This window comes from Ursus arctos, chromosome Y (genome assembly GCF_023065955.2).
Source record: "Ursus arctos isolate Adak ecotype North America chromosome Y, UrsArc2.0, whole genome shotgun sequence".
In the NCBI taxonomy this organism is placed as follows: domain Eukaryota; kingdom Metazoa; phylum Chordata; class Mammalia; order Carnivora; family Ursidae; genus Ursus; species Ursus arctos.
The window spans coordinates 16,537,938-16,556,622 of NC_079874.1; the positions used below are offsets into that span (position 1 = coordinate 16,537,938).

General features: G+C 35.8%; 1 protein-coding gene across 1 annotated transcript; it reads right to left on the reverse strand.

Moving 5' to 3' along the window:
• Positions 1 to 1,119: 1,119 nt before the first annotated feature.
• Positions 1,120 to 17,600, reverse strand: LOC113249526 (RNA-binding motif protein, X chromosome-like). Its single transcript, XM_048217591.1, has 8 exons — positions 17,492 to 17,600; positions 16,891 to 16,997; positions 7,766 to 7,937; positions 6,266 to 6,418; positions 3,323 to 3,437; positions 2,314 to 2,439; positions 2,147 to 2,235; positions 1,120 to 1,421 (listed from the first exon to the last, which is right to left on the reverse strand). The coding sequence occupies exons 1-8, from the start codon at positions 17,598 to 17,600 to the stop codon at positions 1,120 to 1,122; spliced, it is 1,173 nt and encodes a 390-aa protein (XP_048073548.1).
• Between the last annotated feature and the right edge of the window lie 1,085 nt (positions 17,601 to 18,685).

The following is an 18,685-nucleotide window of genomic DNA, read 5'->3' on the forward strand; positions in this document are numbered from 1 at the left end:
TCCTTTTGCCCCTTTTTACCATTTCAGTTATAAGGTAGGTTTTTAGTTTAGTAAAGCTTTGATGTTCCAGCATGTAAATTTTCCCTTATGCTTTTCCTTAAAAAAAATGCAATTTTCCAGTTTTCCAAACTCAATTTAGTAGGCTTATCAAAGCTTTTAGACAATCAGCTTCCAAAAATAAATGAATTTTTAAAATTCCTATTCACAATTTTCACATAATTTTACTGATAACTCAATATTTTTAAGAGCATATAACAAGCCTTTGAGTTCCATTTTCAAATAGTCCAAGATAGAATTAAAGAGTAATTCCCAAAGGTAAAAATTTGTTTACCAATATTCTTAAATATAGGAGCACTTATTTCATTACATCTTAATACTCTGTAAGGTTAACTAGCTCAAGTTTTGGTCTAGGTGGAAAACTGGTTTCGTTACCATTATTCCCACTCTGTTTATTTGCTACTTTACTCTATGTAAGAAAATGGATGCTTAATATTTTTATTTCTCAAACTTTTGTATCCTCCTGTATTTAATTTTTCTTTCAACTTATACCACTCCTTTAGGACGATTTCAGAGTAATGAAGCAAACACATTATTTTGTAGCCCTTTTGGAGACTTAGCAAACCTTTTATACAATTAAGCTTACAAAGAACAACACATAATTGGCTTAGTATGCCCAACTGGAAAATAGGCACAGCTTGCTGTGGAGAAGTAACATACTGCTTTATAGTATATGCATTTATATTCAGAAACAAGGAAATTTTAGGCAAACAGTGCAATTCACCTTCCAAAGAAATTTGCTTTCCTGTTTTTTTATTTTGCTTTCACTTTTTAAACTCAATAATATCAGACAAGAAATGCCATTTCATGGAAATTTTTACTCTGAAAATTTTAACAATGCACACATTACAGTCAAAAAACTTATCTCGTTTTCATCAATTAACAATTGTGAAATTACTTTGAATACTTTTTTTTTTTTGTCTTATCCAAAAATTCATGGAGGGCAAGTTAACGTATGCCTTTCCCCATTAAAGTAACATTTTCCTTTTATTAGTACTAAAACAACAGAAAAAAAGTAGCAGTTAAATTTCCTCTGACAAAAAATTGGTACAGAACTTGTTTTTAATATCTGCTACGGCCTGCTCTTTCAGATCGGCTTCCCCCACAACCTCCTCTGGAAGCCCCACAACTTGAGCTACCATATGATTCACGAGAAGGGTATACCCTATCCACAGAGGGTGGAAACCCTCGTTCTTGTCTGCTACCACGCTCACGGCTACTTATATAGAGATCGCTCCGGCTGCTTGAGTAACTTTCCCGACCTCCACCATATCCATTACGTGTGCAGCTATAATCATCATAGCGACTGCTTCCACCGTAACTTATAGGGGGCCCACGTGCTGGCGGTACACCACGGGAGCTACCTGTAAGGTCAACAATGAAGTAAAAAAACTAACTACATTATGCTTTTTATGGAACCATTACACCATGATTCTAGTTTAAGTACTAAATATTTGGAAGAAATATGTTTTTATCATCCTCTGCTGAAAAGATATTATGCTGCACTAATGAAGATATTTTAAATTTAAACAGAAATGGAAACGTAGGGGCGCCTGGGTGGCACAGCGGTTAAGCGTCTGCCTTCAGCTCAGGGCATGATCCCAGCGTTGTGGGATCGAGCCCCACATCAGGCTCCTCCGCTATGAGCCTGCTTCTTCCTCTCCCACTCCCCCTGCTTGTGTTCCCTCTCTCGCTGGCTGTCTCTATCTCTGTCGAATAAATAAATAAAATCTTAAAAAAAAAAGAAATGTAAAAGTAGCATGTTGTAGGTTAAATAATTTGAAGTAAGTGTTCTGTTTCTGAAAATGGGCTGAAATTCTGACCTTCAGATTTTTCTATGCTTCATGCTGTTAAACACTCTCCCTTGTTAGTTAAAAATGTTAAAATGTTTTTGATGGGACTGCCAATTTACCCTCAAAACCAACCTGGCAGTTTAAATGGACTATTAAAAAAGTAATTCAAACATCTTCAAACTAATAAAAGGCCACACTGTAGTTTTGCCTCTGGAATTAAAAGTAACATTATATACTCAACAATCTGACCTGTTAAATCTAATTGTATGAGTTTTAAGTAACAACTGGACTCTTACCATAACTCTCATATGATTCTCTGTAAGAGCCTCCACTTGAATGTTCAGAATAATCTCTATCACGACCACCACTGTGGCCATCACGGTCACTAAATTAAAAAAAAAGGCATTAATGTAATAAGAACTGCAAGCAGCTATTTGATAAAAAATTTAAGTTTTCACAGTACCTATATCCTCTAGAGTAATGTTCAGACCGAGAACTTGAATGGCCATAGTAACGGTATGCATAGTCTCTAGATGGTGGAGCATAATCCTTGGTGTCTCGGGAACTTGGATAATCTCTGCTTGAATAACTTAAATAAAACAGTGTATTTTTAAAATGCAGTTACTTATATCCAGAACATATATACAAAACTCTGATAATAGAAAGACAAAACATTTTTCAATGGGCAGACTTGAATACACTTTTCTCTAAAGAATATACACAAATGGCCAACAAGTACATGAAAAGATGCTCAATCAGTTATTAGGTAAATACAAATCAAAACAAACTAGTCACTGTCTCGCCACACCTACTATGTTGGCTGTAATTTTTAAAAAAACAGTTAGTAATATAAAGAAATTAAAATCTGTAAACTAATAGTAAAATTGTAAAATAGTGCAGTCCCTGTGGGAAAGGTTGGTGGTTTCTTAAAAAATTACCGAATTACAACAGGACCCCACAACTCCACACCTAAATATATGCCCAAAAGAAACTAAAACAGGTATTCAAATATTTGCAGATCAATGTTCACAACTGTACTATGGTGGAAATACCCCAGACTGTGTTCACTGCATATACAATGGAATATAACCCCCCCCAAAAAAAAAAACATAATAAGGATTCATGCTACAACATGCATGTTTCTTGAAAACATTTGTGCTAAAGAAGCCAGACACAAAATGTTAAAATGATTTGACTCCATCAGTATAATCTATGCAGAAGAGGTAAATCCACAGAGACAGAACATAGATTGGTGTTTGTTAGGCTCTGGAAGCAGGTGGGGGCAACATTAAGGGTTATCTGGGGATGATAAAAATGTTTTGGAACTACATAAAGATGGTAGTTGTTTAACACTGTAATGTACAAAGTGTTACTGATATTAACTTTAAAATATTTAATTTTGTTAGTGAATTTCACTTCAACAACAAAAATCCACTATGACTTAACAGTTTATATACTTTGTTTTCCTTTACCTCTCTTTGGTATTGTAACCATCTTCTCTTGGTGAAATACAGTCATCTCTCCGGGAAGAGACTGGCTCTTTGCGTGAAGGACCTCTATAATTTTCTCTCCCACGTGATGGTGGACCTTTAATTTAAAAATTCTTAAATAAGTATCTCAATAACTTTTATAAAGAAAAATCAAAACAGATTTCTTTCCATAATTCTTAAAGATTTATCCATTTAAATACTATTTATGATTATTTTTGTCTGCTTTTTACATATTCCTGAACGTCTTATCTTCTGGTGTCTTCCCTATGTAAATTTTGCATAATCTTTAAATTGCCATCAGTAGATAAAAAACTTCTAAACAATTTTGGTAGCTACCTTCCACCTATCCAATGATTAAATCGGCCTCTTTACTTTCACTTGTCAGCTTTTCTTCCCTATTTGTCACTGTCTTACTTAATCCATCTCTTGTCCAAGTTACTTTTTAAAAGTCTTTTAATCATGCTTGAGCTGTTCAATATACTCTCCACTATAATGGTCCCACTACAACTGAACTACTCTTTTCCACATTCACTACCAGCCTAGTTAAAATGTTTCAATGCCCCTCAAAGATCACGGTATTTATTAAGCTATTATAATTTAGTGTCAAACTATTTTCCCATTTACCTTAGTCTTTTCATACTCTTCTTAACCATTCTTTTAGGTTTCAAGATTCCTCATGTTTTCTTGTCTTTTACCAATGTATACACACTAACACTGTCAAGAATACTTATTGTTTGCAAGTATTAATACAACAAAGGGATTTATAAATCACTTTAATGTATTAAGTAATTATCCCATTTTTCATCACTTTCCTTTATTGTCTTCTCCATAGCCACATCACTCTAATTAATTTAAACATGTTTTATAATCCTTGTCTTCTTTAAACAATCTCTCCACTGCATGGAACCAACTGCCTTTTCCTGCTTTCATTAAGTCTCTTCATAATTTTCTATTTACTGCCCCCAACTTCAAAACTTCTAGTACCTTGTATACTTGATGTATACTGCTTTCTCTACCCCTCTGCTCATTTACAGTGCTGTTTTTCTTTTTAATTCTTAAATGTTCCTGATATCACCTAAATATTTCCCATAGCTTTCTATGTTCCACTGTTCCTTCATGGCCAGTGTTTCTCAAACAGCTTAAACGAAAAATTCAGAGTGAATCATTCAGTCATTAAAACTGCTCCAGCTAAACGATATTTTCCTTTCCCTTCTTTTTATCTTCATACTAATTGTTCATGAATATTAAAAGCACAAACAAAATGTGTAAAATCTTCAAACTGTTTGCTGACTGAAATACCTATGTATCTTTTTTCAGCTAAAAAAAAAGTACTGATTTCAATTCATCCCATTCACACCAACAGTGTTATCTTTCCCTTGGGGCATTAGATGCCAAATTCTTTACATATATTTTCTAATTTATCATACTCAGTGGCTGATAGCTTAGTCTTTGTAATGATGGCAATGCTGATGTCTAATGCTTTTATTAGCAATATTATTTAAGGGCTAATTTGGAAAGTAGTGTATCCCTTCCTAAATATGAAACTTTTTCCCATAAATATTCTCTTCACATACCAATTATTATTCCTAGTTATTAGAATTCAGCCCCCCCCTTACTTTTTTTGCCTAATTATTTCATTGGAAATGTGTAGGCTTCTTATGTAATTAAGACAACAGAAAATTACACTTAACTTCACTGAACGTCTACATATGAAAGGTAAATCTGATAATGTCAACTGTTTAGCCATAAGGGTTAAACAACAGTGCCAAATTAAAGAACTGAAGTTTTCACTTTCTCTAAATTTGAATATATATTATTTCATTAAGGCTTTCTTTACCATCTTGATTCCTACTCTGTTCAATCCAAGATCTTACACCTTCTCCTCAAAATTATGTTTTTATATTTGATTCTACTTATCTCTTGCTTTCTTTAAATTCTCTCAAGTAATTTCAAATTCCCTAAGGACTATTATCTTACAGTTTAAAACATCTCCATCAACCTTAGGGATGAACTTATATCTTCCATGTATTTCATAACAATATTATAATATAGCTTCATAACTAAATACACCTGTATGATTTCCTCCAATTTAAATAAAGTTTATACATCTATTATTTAAATTTTGTAAATCTATCAAGACTTTTTCTTATTAATAACCATCAAAGCCCACAGTGATCTCTGTTCTACATAACAAAATATTTTCCATTCATTTATCATGAAATACTTATACTAGATATTTCCTTCCTAATGAGAGGATTCTTGGAAGCAGAAAATATATCTCACATGTATTTATACATTTCCTAGTATTCTCACAAAACAAAAACAATGCCTTGCACACAATTATGATTTTAAAATGAACTGTCTAATAACTTTTAAGATTAGGACATCACTAACACATATACTTTCAAAGAACTCATGCTGAGATTAAGTATGTATCCACCATCATCTGCATTTAAAACAGAATTTTTTTAGTAAAGCACCATCATGGTGCAAACACAGAAAGAAAAAATATGGCAAATTGCATTTATTGTTTATAACTAATTAATAACAGAAACCAGGTGGTCAAAATACAGTCCAACTACACTATACACCAAAATACTCTCTCACAAGACATTGTGATTTTCAAGAAAATCTTGGTCTTGAAATTATGACAAAGAGAAAACTGCTGACCAAAGCATGTTAGCAGGAAATTTTAAAAAATGAAAAGGGGTTCTATACCAAACATGGACTTAATAGGAATGTTTTCCCGACTGTGTGTTAATTACCTACTGCATCTAAAATTAGAAGCTGAAGAATTAGATCCTAACCAAAAATAAGTAAGTAGTGACCAATAAATATGCCATATACTTTCTTGAAATCAGTTTCTTAAAACAGCTGATTTTCATTAAAAAAAAAAATACTGTCTTTGTAATTCACAGCATTTACCTCTTCCTCCAGTCCCTCTACTGTTACGCCCCGGAGCAGAAGGAGCAGATCTTTTAGAAGGAGGACCTCCACTTCTTGAAGATGGACCTCTTTTAACTGGAAAGGGTCCCCTGGAAGAGCTCATGTTGAGGTTACCAGTATATTCTCCATCATCTGTGTTTAAATGAAATCTTTTTAGTGAAGTACAATCAACATTTTTTAAATGATGAAGTTTCAGTCACTGTTTAAAAACCTTTACTAAACAATACTATGGTCATATATTCATATTTGTATAAACTAACAATGTTTTCTTACATGATATAAATACAAATCAAAGACTTATTGTGAAAGTTAGTTTGAAAAACCTAGAAAAACTCAAAAAGCATTTTATAGTCACATTAAAGAGACACGTTTGGGTAAAACAGAAGGGGTGGAGAAAAATGGTAAATTCCTCAAGTAATCCTGATGTCCAGAATGCTTCTTTAAAAAGCATAACACATAGGTACAAATAAAAATATTTTTAAAAAATTTAAAGGGGAAGATACATCAAAAATTCATTATCTAAAGGAGAAATATATACAATTCTTACAATGCACTTAAAATAAATCAACAAAAAAATTTTGTTATGATCAATTTTACTGGTATTTTAAGAAATGCATATTAAATCATCAAAAATCATTTTATCTTTCTAAACTAGAAAAATGTTTAGATATATTCCCATTCCTTGGTACTGTCATAGGTTTAAAAAAATGAATACTCTTCATATATGGCAAAAATAGGTAAAATTTTCTCAAGATCAGTTCAATGGATAAAAAAATTGCTTCTAAATGGGACGAATCTTGGAATTCTACTTTAAGAGACGTTTCCTAAAAATCACACTGATTATCAAAAACAGAAGCTAAATGTTTGATTTTTAGACTGGTTAGCAGAAGAAACAAATTTATTCAACACATAAGAAGTGACTCCCTTTCATACAAAGTAAAAAAAAAAAAAAATCTCTGAGAAGTTTGTAAAAACCATTTCCAATGATTCAGTCTCCCTCCAACACACACAACAAAGATACATACTTATTTGTGAAGCAGTGGCTTTTAATCTTTTTCTGAGTAAAGATATCTTCCAAAATCTAAAGAAAGCTCTAGATATTTCCCTTAGATATTTCCCCAAATATGATTTTCATTACAAGAGACCAAGGCAGAATAACCCTCATTTCAAAATGACAATAGAGATTTGCACTGATGTTTGCACAAGCATATATGGAAAACAAATGTTGCAGTCTTAATTTAGTTTGAAATTTATGCAATTTCACTGCAAGATTATATTTTTGCACATTATTTCAATCATTTTAGAACCGGAATTCCTTAGAATTTAGAAATATTTAAATTATTAATGTTAATTCCTCATCTAAAGAATGTTAGTTTATTCTGCTCATAGAAGATGTAAATAAAAACTGAGGTATTTCCATACATTCAAACTTACTGTTTTCCAGTCCTATGGCTGCATCCTTATATTTTAAAACATTACCCAAATGTCCGCCACGTGAGGAATGCCCTCTTGCTCCTCCACTTCCTCCTCTTCCACATCTCACACTTCTTGGATGGCCTCTGTTTCTTGGAGGTGGTGGCTTCCGTCTTCCACCACTTTCAAAAGATGGTTTGTTGGCTTGCTCTACTTTAATTGCTTTTCCATCCAAAGACTAAAGAGATTAAGTATAATACCAGTAACATTACACCAATTTAACAAACTTTACAAATCCACTCATTACTGAAATCAAAATCAAGTTCAAGTAAAGAAAATAATGATCAGGTCCTGCCAAATATGAGACATTTAATTAATCACTGCCTTCCATTAAGTCATCCAATGAAAAATTATATGTACCGGTTATTAAAACTCCTTGAAATATCATCCAATATCAAAAAAAAGTAATAGCTCTCACATATCATGAAAATATACGTTTTCTAACATATAACTCACTTTACTTTTGTATTGCTATAATTTAAATTTTCTAGTGTCCCAAAGGCATATAAAACAATGTGTACTGTCATTTAGAAAAGAAGTTACTATTACTTATTCAAAATGATTGTTTATATGCTGTATTATTTTTTAGTATTTATTCTGCTAAAAATTAAAAGGAAATTTCCTAATATGATTGCAGCTGTATTTACAGTAGTTATAATAACGTTTTCTTTTTTTTAAGATTTATTTATTCATTTGACAGAGAGACAGACAGCCAGTGAGAGAGGAAACAGAAGCAGGGGGAGTGGGAGAGGAAAAAGCAGGCTTCCATCTGAGCAGGGAGCCCGATGTAGGGCTCCATCCCAGAACCCTGGGATCATGCCCTGAGCCGAAGGCAGATGCCTAACAACTGAACCATCCAGGAGCCCGTTTTTCCTTCTTTTAAGAGAACACTTATTTGGTCTTTAATCCATTCTTACTCTGCTTTGCTTTTCAAATGTCCCTAGAAAATAACTTTTTAATATAGTAGTTCATTATTCTCATTTTTCAGAGATGCTTCCATTTCTTAATCTCCCAATACTTTCAGAATGGTTTATCATTCACAGGGGCCAACATGATTTTTAAAAACATAATTTGTAATAATTATCCCACATAAAACATTCTGGTTATTTTGTATTACTTATGGAAAAGAATCTTAAATCCTAAGTTCCTACAAAGACATCTAGTAGGTATGGGCCCTAGCCTAATCTAAATAGCCACAACGAGGAAGGAGTTAAGATGCCGGAGGAGTAGGAGACACCGTTTTCAGCCGGTCCTCGAGTCGAGCTGGATAGGTACCAGACCAGCCTAAACAACCACGGAACCAGCCTGAGACGCAGGAAGACGCATCTGGATCTCTACAAATGAACATCTCCAGCGCTGAGTATAGAGGTACGAAGCGGGGAGCCATGAAACTGTGCACAGATATCGGAAGATAAACGGAAGGGGGAGGGAGCCGCCGCGTTCGGGTGCCAGGAAGCGGTAGCCACTTGCACGGGAGAGTGGGCGGGGCTCGCGGACGGCACCCGCAAAACAGCAGACTGAGACCGTGAGCCAGGTGCGCGCGCCACTAGGCATCTCGCGGAACACCGGAATCCCGGTGCGCTCACTGGATCCAGACTGAGAGCGCGAGATCCGGGCGCGCGCGCTGGGCAGCTGGCGGCATTAGAAACACAAAGGACAGAGACGCGCCCGCCCTGGAAGTGAGGGCTGGGACGCCGGGTGTGGGGCGCACATCCGGGGACGCTGCAGGGTTGAGCAGCACCAACAGTAACAGAGTTAAAGTTGCCAGAACATTAGTAGAGAACGGGCCGCAATCCTTCTGTTCCGTGACAGAGGCTGAAATTTGGCCGCTGCTGCTCTGACTCTCAGAAGAGCCACAGCAAACCGCCAGGGAAAGCCGCCAGAGAACAAAAGCCGGGAAATACCGGCTCAGGGAGTGCCCATCCCCATTCCCCCTCGCAGGGGACACAGAGACTCTACCCAAACAGGGTTGCCTGAGTATCGGCGCAGCAGGCCCCTCCCCCAGAACACAGAAGGCAGGCTGAAAAATCAAGAAGCCCACAACCCGGGCGCCTGGGTGGCGCAGTCATTGAGCGCCTGCCTTCGCTTGGGGCGTGATCCCGGCGTTCCGGGAAGGAGTCCCTCATCGGGCTCCTCCACTGGGAGCCTGCTTCTTCCTCTCCCACTCCCCTGCTTCTGTTCCCTCTCTCGCTGGTTGGCTGCCACATAAATAAATAAATAAAATTGTTAAAGAAGAAGCCCACATCTCTAAGATCCCTATAAACAAGGGGCACGGCCTGGGACCCAGTCAATAATTTGGGCTCTGGAAACCCCGCAACCTCTCCTCATCAGAATGACAAGAAGGAGAAGCCCCCCCCCCCCAGCAAAGAAAAGACAGTGAGTCTGTGGCCTCTGCCACAGAAATAATGGATATGGATGTAACCAAATTATCAGAAATGGAATTCAGAGTAATGATGGTCAAAATGATGAGTAGAATTGAAAAAACTATTAACGAAAAGGTTACTGAGAATATAGAATCCCTAAGCACAGAAATGAGAGCGAATCTGACAGAAATTAAAAATTCTATGAGCCAAATGCAGGCAAAACTAGAGGCTCTGACGGCCAGGGTCACAGAAGCAGAGGAACGGGTTAGTGAATTGAGGACGGGTTAACAGAGGAAAAAATGAAAATAGAAGATGGTCTTAAAAAAATCCACGCCCACGAATGTAGGTTACGGGAGATTACTGACTCAATGAAACGATCCAATGTTAGAATCATCGGCATCCCCGAGGGGGTGGAGAAAAACAGAGGTCTAGAAGAGATATTTGAACAAATTGTAGCTGAAAACTTCCCTAATCTAGCAAGGGAAACAAACATTCGTGTCCAAGAGGCAGAGAGGACCCCTCCCAAGCTCAACCATGACAAACCTACGCCACGTCACGTCATAGTGCATTTCGCAAATATTAGATGCAAGGATACAGTATTGAAAGCGGCCAGGGCAAAGAAATTTCTCACGTACCAAGGCAAAAGCATCAGAATTACGTCAGACCTGTCTACACAGACCTGGAATGAGAGAAAGGGTTGGGGGAGCATATTTAAAGCTCTTTCAGAGAAAAACATGCAGCCAAGGATCCTTTATCCAGCAAGGCTGTCATTCAGAATTGATGGAGAAATAAAGACATTTCAGAATCGCCAGTCACTAACCAATTTTGTAACCACGAAACCAGCCCTACAGGAGATATTACGGGGGGTTCTATAAAAGTAAAAAGGCCCCAAGAGTGATACAGAAGAGAATGTCACATCAATACAAACAAAGACTTTACTGGCAACATGGCAACATTAAAATCATCTCTCTCAGTAATCAGTCTTAATGTAAATGGTTTGAACCATCCCATAAAAGGCCACAGGGTTGCAGATTGGATAAAAAGAAATGACCCATCCATTTGCTGTCTAAAAGAGACTCATTTCAAACCCAAAGATGCATTCAGACTGAGAGTAAGGGGATGGAGTACCATCTTTCACGCAAACGGACCTCAAAAGAAAGCTGGGGTAGCAATTCTCATATCAGATAAATTGGATTTTAAACTACAGACTATAGTTAGAGATGCAGAAGAGCACTATATTATTCTTAAGGGAAGTATTCAACAAGTGGATATGACAATTATAAATATATATGCCCCCAACAGGGGAGCAGCAAGATACACAAGCCAACTCTTAACCAGAATAAAGAGACATATAAATAAAAATACATTACTAGTAGGGGACCTCAACACTCCACTCTCAGAAATAGACAGAATACCCTGGAAAAAACTAAGCAAAGAATCAAAGGCTTTGAATGCCATACTCGACGAGTTGGACCTCATAGATATATATAGAAAACTACACCCCAGAACCAAAGAATACTCATTCTATTCTAATGCCCATGGAACATTCTCAAGAATAGACCATGTTCTGGGACACAAAACAGGTCTCAACCGATACCAAAAGATTAAATTATCCCCTGCATATTCTCAGACCACAACGCTCTGAAATTGGAACTCAACCACAAGGAAAAGTTTGGAAGAAACTCAAACACTTGGAGACTAAGAACCATCCTGCTCAGGAATGACTCGATAAACGAGGAAATCAAAAATCAAATTAAACAATTTATGGAGACCAATGAGAATGAAAATACAACAGTCCAAAACCTATGGGATACTGCAAAGGCAGTCCTAAGGGAGAAATACATACCATCCAAGCCTCACTCAAAAGAATAGAAAAATCTAAAATGCAGTTTTTATATTCTCACCTCAAGAAGCTGCAACAGCAACAGAGGGACAGGCCTGATCCATGCACGAGAAGCAGTTGACCAAAATTAGAGCTGAAATCAATCAAGCAGAAACCGGAAGTACAGTAGAGCAGATCAACAGGACTAGAAGCTGGTTCTTTGAGACAATCAGTAAAATTGAGGGACCACTGGCAAGACTTATCCAAAAGAAAAGAGAAAGGACCCAGATTATTAAAATTATGAATGAAAAAGGAGAGGTCACGACGAGCACCATTGAAATTGGAAGGATTATTACAAATTTTTATCAACAGCTATATGCCAATAAACTAAGCAATCTGGAAGAGATGGAATCCTTCCTGGAAACCTACAAACTACCAAGATTGAAACCGGAAGAAATTGATTCCTTAAACAGGCCAATTAATTATGAAGAAATTGAGTCCGTGATAAACAACCTTCCAAATAACAAAACTCCAGGCCCGGATGGTTTTCCTGGGGAATTCTACCAAACATTCAAAGAAGAAATAATACCTATTCTCCTAAAGCTATTTCAAAAAATAGAAACAGAAGGAAAGCTACCAAACTCATTCTATGAGGCCAATATTACCTTGATCCCCAAACCAGGCAAAGATCCCCTCAAAAAGGAGAATTACAGACCGATTTCCCTAATGAATATGGACGCCAAAATCCTCAACAAGATACTTGCTAATAGAATCCAACAGTACATTAAAAGGATTATCCATCACGATCAAGTGGGATTCATACCTGGGATGCAAGTGTGGTTCAATATTCGCAAATCAATCAGCGTGATACACCATATCAACAAGAAAAGACTCAGGAACCATATGATCCTTTCAATCGATGCCGAAAAAGCATTTGACAAAATACAGCATCCTTTCCTGATTAAAACCCTTCAGAGTGTAGGAATAGAAGGTACATTTCTCAATCTCATAAAAGCCATCTATGAAAAGCCTACTGCAAATATTATTCTCAATGGGGAAAAGCTGGAAGCCTTTCCCTTAAGATCAGGAACTCGACAAGGATGCCCACTCTCGCCACTATTATTCAGCATAGTACTAGAAGTCCTTGCAACAGCAATCAGACGACAAAAAGGGATCAAAGGTATTCAAATTGGCGAAGAAGAAGTCAAAATGTCTCTCTTTGCAGATGACATGGTACTCTATATGGAAAACCCAAAAGAAGCCACTCCCAAACTATTAGAAGTTATAGAGCAATTCAGTAACGTGGCGGGATACAAAATCAATGCTCAGAAATCCATTGCATTTCTATACACGAATAACGAGACCGAAGAAAGAGAAATTAGGGAATCCATCCCATTTACAATAGCACCAAAAACCATACGTTACCTTGGAATTAACTTAACCAGAGACGTAAAGGAACTTTATTCTAGAAACTATAAATCACTCTTGAAAGACATTGAGGAAGACATAAAAAGATGGAAAGATATTCCATGCTCATGGATCGGAAGAATTAACATAGTTAAAATGTCCATGCTACCCAGAGTGATCTACACTTTCAATGCTATCCCGATCAAAATACCGAGGACATTTTTCAAAGAACTGGAACAAACAGTCCTTAAATTTGTATGGAAACAGAAAAGGCCCCGAATCTCCAAGGAACTGTTGAAAAGGAAACACAAAGCTGGGGGCATCACAATGCCAGATTTTGAGCTGTACTACAAAGCTGTGAAAACAAAGACCGCATGGTACTGGCACAAAAACAGACACATAGACCAATGGAACAGAATAGAGAGCCCAGAAATGGACCCTCGGCTCTTTGGGCAACTAATATTTGATAAAGCAGGAAAAAACATCCGGTTGGAAAAAGACAGTCTCTTCAATAAATGGTGCTGGGAAAATTGGACAGCTATATGCAAGAGAATGAAACTTGACCACTATCTCACACCATACACAAAAATAAACTCCAAATGGATGAAAGACCTCGATGTGAGACAGGAATCCATCAAAATTCTATAGGAGAACATAGGCAACAACCTCTACGACATCGGCCAAAGCAACCTTTTTCATGACACATCCCCAAAGGCAAGAGAAACAAAAGATAAAATGAATTTATGGGACTTCATCAAGATTAAAAGTTTCTGCACATCCAAGGAAACAGTCAGAAAAACTAAGAGGCAGCCCACGGAATGGGAGAATATATTTGCAAATGACACTACAGATAAAGGACTGGTATCCAAGATCTACAAAGAACTTCTCAAACTCCATACACGAGAAACAAATAAACAAATCAAAAAATGGGCAGAAGATATGAACAGACACTTTTCCAATGAAGACATACAAATGGCTAACAGACACATGAAAAAATGTTCAAAATCATTAGCCATCAAGGAAATTCAAATCAAAACCACACTGAGATACCACCTTACGCCAGTTAGAATGGCAAAAATAGACAAGGCAAGAAACAACAATTGTTGGAGAGCATGTGGAGAAAGGGGATCCCTCCTACATTGTTGGTGGGAATGCAAGTTGGTACAGCCACTCTGGAAAACAGTGTGGAAGTCCCTTAAAAAGTTAAAAATTGAGCTACTCTATGACCCAGCCATTGCACTACTGGGTATTTACCCCAAAGATACAGACGTAGTGAAGAGAAGGGCCATATGCACCCCAATGTTCATAGCAGCAATGTCCACAATAGCTAAATCATGGAAGGAGCCGAGATGCCCTTCAACAGATGACTGGATTAAGAAGTTGTGGTCCATATATACGATGGAATATTACTCAGCTATCAGAAAGAACGAGTTCTCAACATTTGCTACAACATGGACAGCACTGGAGGAGATAATGCTAAGTGAAGTAAGTCAAGCAGAGAAAGACAACTATCATATGATTTCTCTCATCTATGGAACATAAGAACTAGGATGATCGGTAGGGGAAGAAAGGGATAAAGAAAGGGGGGGGTAATCAGAAGGGGGAATGAAACATGAGAGACTATGGACTATGAGAAACAAACTGAGGACTTCAGAGGGGAGGGGGTGGGGGAATGGGATAGACCGGTGATGGGTAGTAAGGAGGGCACGTATTGCATGGTGCACTGGGTGTTATACACAACTAATGAATTATCGAGCCTTACATCGGAAACCGGGGATGTACTGTATGGTGACTAACATAATATAATAAAAAACCATTAAAATAAATAAATAAATAAATAAATAAATAAATAAATAGCCACAAGTAGCGGTTCCCAAACCAGGGACTCATTTACTGTTTCTGGGTCCAAAATATTTTCTGTAGAATTATGCATGGCTATTTCCTTTTTAAAATGCAAGGTTCAGCTAATATCCCTTTATCTTCATGGATAAAAACACTGTCCACTACAAGTTCTAACTAAATTACTAACTTAACTTCTTATAAAGTTCTTATGCATATGAAACTAATCATATGTACTTTCATTTATACAGTTCTTATCTTTCACCCTCAAATACAAGAAAGCAGGTAGTTTGATTTACAACCATTACTCAGTTGCTTTATCAAAGGCTAACACATAAGTACTCAATAATGTGTCTGCTGAATGAAAGAATTTAGGAATAAAGTCTATACAAACTCATGTCCTTGTCCTTGAAAATCAGAACACAGAAGAATCATCAATTGTTTTAAATAAGTCTAATTTACCTGTGTGTACAACACCAAATCCTTAGTCAAATCCAACTTCTATATAATAACAGTCATAATATATAAAAGCAAAGTAAAAAGGTCAGTATGTAGTGAGAGTCTGCTTTGTACCAGAAACCAATCTACAGAAAAAAAAAGAAAACTAACATATGTATTCCACATTATGTGAACTTAAAAAGTCCTGCAAATAATTTTAAAATGAACTTAATTAACATAATAAAATGATTGAAAAGTTAAAAAACAAACTTGATTTATAATATAATGAGTATAAAAAGATACTACATACAATATAAAGTAAAGAGATAAAATTTGGGGGTAAGTACGCAACTTGAGTTTTTGAAACTGAAAATGCTATTTATGAGGCCACACAAGTCTTGACCAGGCTAAAAAATATTGAGGAGAGATTAAAGAATAATAAAGCCATAAAACAGATCAGGAGAATCTAAGAAACAAAGAAGCCCAAAATTCTAGAATGTTGTGACCTGGAGTGTGATAAAGTATTCAGTATTTTAACAGAATCACTGAAAAACTTAAAAGTATATAGGAGACAATTACTGGATTTTAAAATCCAGAAAGAAAAAAACTACCTTCTTTATTCATCAGTACATTAAAGACTGTATCAAAATAAACCCCCAACCACTACAGTAAAATAATCACTTATCAATTTTACAAAAATTACTGATTACAGAATAAAAACTTACTAAGGAGAGAAGGGTAAAGTTAGGTGCAGGTGACCAGATAATTACTTTGACCACCACTTCAACAGTTAACTCATTATTATTTTTTGTCCTCAAGAATTGAATGCCTATATGAATGTAAAGTTTCTGCTCAAGTATTAACTTTGTCAAGAATTGTTTTCCCCAAATAACAGGAATTAATCTTTCGTATTTGTCTTCCTAAGCTTCTATGCTACAGAAACACTTCCATGAATTTCAACAGCTTTTTATAAACACTATCTTACTTCTGTTGTATTATTTTTATGCAGATTTTTTAAAAAAACATTTTAAACTGGAATATTAGCATAGAAATACATTAACATATACTGCTAAAGTTAACGTTCATTTCACTCCTTCCAACAACACTTTCCAGTATTTATGTGACAAAAAGAAGAGTGATGAAGAGTCACAAGAATTTTGGCATACACATTAGGCTACCTCAAAAAATTAGAAAAGCAAAAACAATCTAAAAATACTATTCGATGAAGAACAGAGCTAAAAAATTTTAAGAGACTCTTTTACCTTCCCATTCATATCTTTGGCAGCATCTTTAGCATCAGCAGGGCTCTCAAATGTAATAAAAGCAAAGCCTCTGGATTTGTTTGTTTCCCGATCCTTCATCAAAAGAACTGTAGTGCATGTAAAATTTTAAAGTTGATGTTACATAAATGTGAATTTTCTTAATATTTTGAAAATTATCAATGTACCTTTTCATCAAAGTTCTTTTTAATTAATTAAACTAAGTTCTTTTTAACTTATGTCCTGGATATAACAATAAAAAAATTGTTGCAGGTTAAAAACTACATTTTATATCATTTTGGTTGCTAAAAGTTAACAGTGAAGAACTCTACAGTTAGCCTATATTCTCTATTTCAAAGTCTTACCTCCACAGTATACATATTTTATTTATTTGCTGTTCCTTTTTTTCCTTCTCAATAGTAAGAGACTTGTAGATGGACCCTTTCATTCATTGCTATTAGTGCTTTCCCAATATGAAACACAAATATTAAGAAAAAGTGCTCAAATAATTTTCAAAAATAGAATTTTAGCTTAGCTGTTCATTTATATATATTTAGTATAATTTGCTTTGAACATTAACATAGATGTTGGTTTTAAGAGTTACCTTCTACTATACGACCATATTTCCCAAATACTGCTTCAAGAGTCTTTTCATTAGTCTCGATACTGAGGCCTCCTATAAACAGCTTCCCAGGTCTATCTGCTTCCACCATTTTGCTGTTAGCTGGTTAAAAACATATACACATTACAAAAATAAATTATAAGCCAAAAAAATCTAATTTTAACACACAGCGTAGGTAAAATTTAAGCTGTTTTGTTTCTTACTTAAAAGTGAAACATGCGGTGTGTCTGATTGTCTCAGTAGAGCATGCTACTCCACCCTGGGTGTAGAGATTACTTAAAAATAGTGTGGAGTATTTTTTAAAAGACTTTCTTACTCTTCTGTCTTATTTATTTATTTATTTGTTTATTTATTTATTTATGAGAGGGAGCAGAAAGGGTAAACTGCAGAGAAGCAGATTTATTTAATTATTTAGGAGCGCGCAGGAGAGGGAGGGAGTAGAAGGGGTAGGCGGTAAGTGGCAGGAGAAGCAGGTTCTCCACCCAGTAAGGAGTTTATTTATTTATTTATTCATTTATTCATTTATTTATTTATTCATTTATTTATTTATGAATGAGCGCGCAGGAGAGAGAGGGAGTAGGAGAAGGGGTAAGCGGCAGAAGGAGAAGCAGGTTCTCCACCCAGCAAGGAGTTCAATGCGGAATTCACAACGTGAGCCTAAGGCAGACGCTTAACCGAAGCACCCCAGTGACCATATTGTGTATTTTTTAAAAAGCGACAACAAATGTGTTTCTGTATGTAATAGTTAACATTTTAAGTTTTCTTAAGTGCACATAAATACGTTAAATTTATTTAGGAGTTCACTTCCGTCCAAATCTATTTCCACTTATCTTGATCACATATCAAATAGTGTTCGTTATTTACAGTAGTGTCTCTGGAAACTCAAAATGCTGAGTTATAAAATTAAGGTACGAAGTAAAACTTTTACTTACGGAATTTAAGCCGTGATTATACAGAGAAAAAAGACGTCAACAAATATTGCTTAAAGCAATTGATATTTTTATTGAATGGTAAAAATTTGGTGATTCCTGCGAAGTGAACCATTATTTTGACGTCTGATTAGTAAAGTGTAAGTTTATATTCACATTAGTTAAATATTTTGTGTACATTTTTCAGTTACCACTGCATTCATACAGAAAATCAGTTTAAAAAAAAAAGGGCACATGAATCAAAATG

Bases quoted from the DNA above. Each gene is read 5' to 3' on its own strand.
- LOC113249526 (XM_048217591.1), bottom strand. From the start codon at position 17,600: ATGGTGGAAGCAGATAGACCTGGGAAGCTGTTTATAGGAGGCCTCAGT. The intron at 7,938-16,890 runs GTAAAAGAGTCT...TAATCTCTTTAG, and splicing joins CCAAAGATATGAATGGGAAG to TCTTTGGATGGAAAAGCAAT. The intron at 2,440-3,322 runs GTAAAGGAAAAC...GTTTTATTTAAG, and splicing joins GGTTACAATACCAAAGAGAG to TTATTCAAGCAGAGATTATC.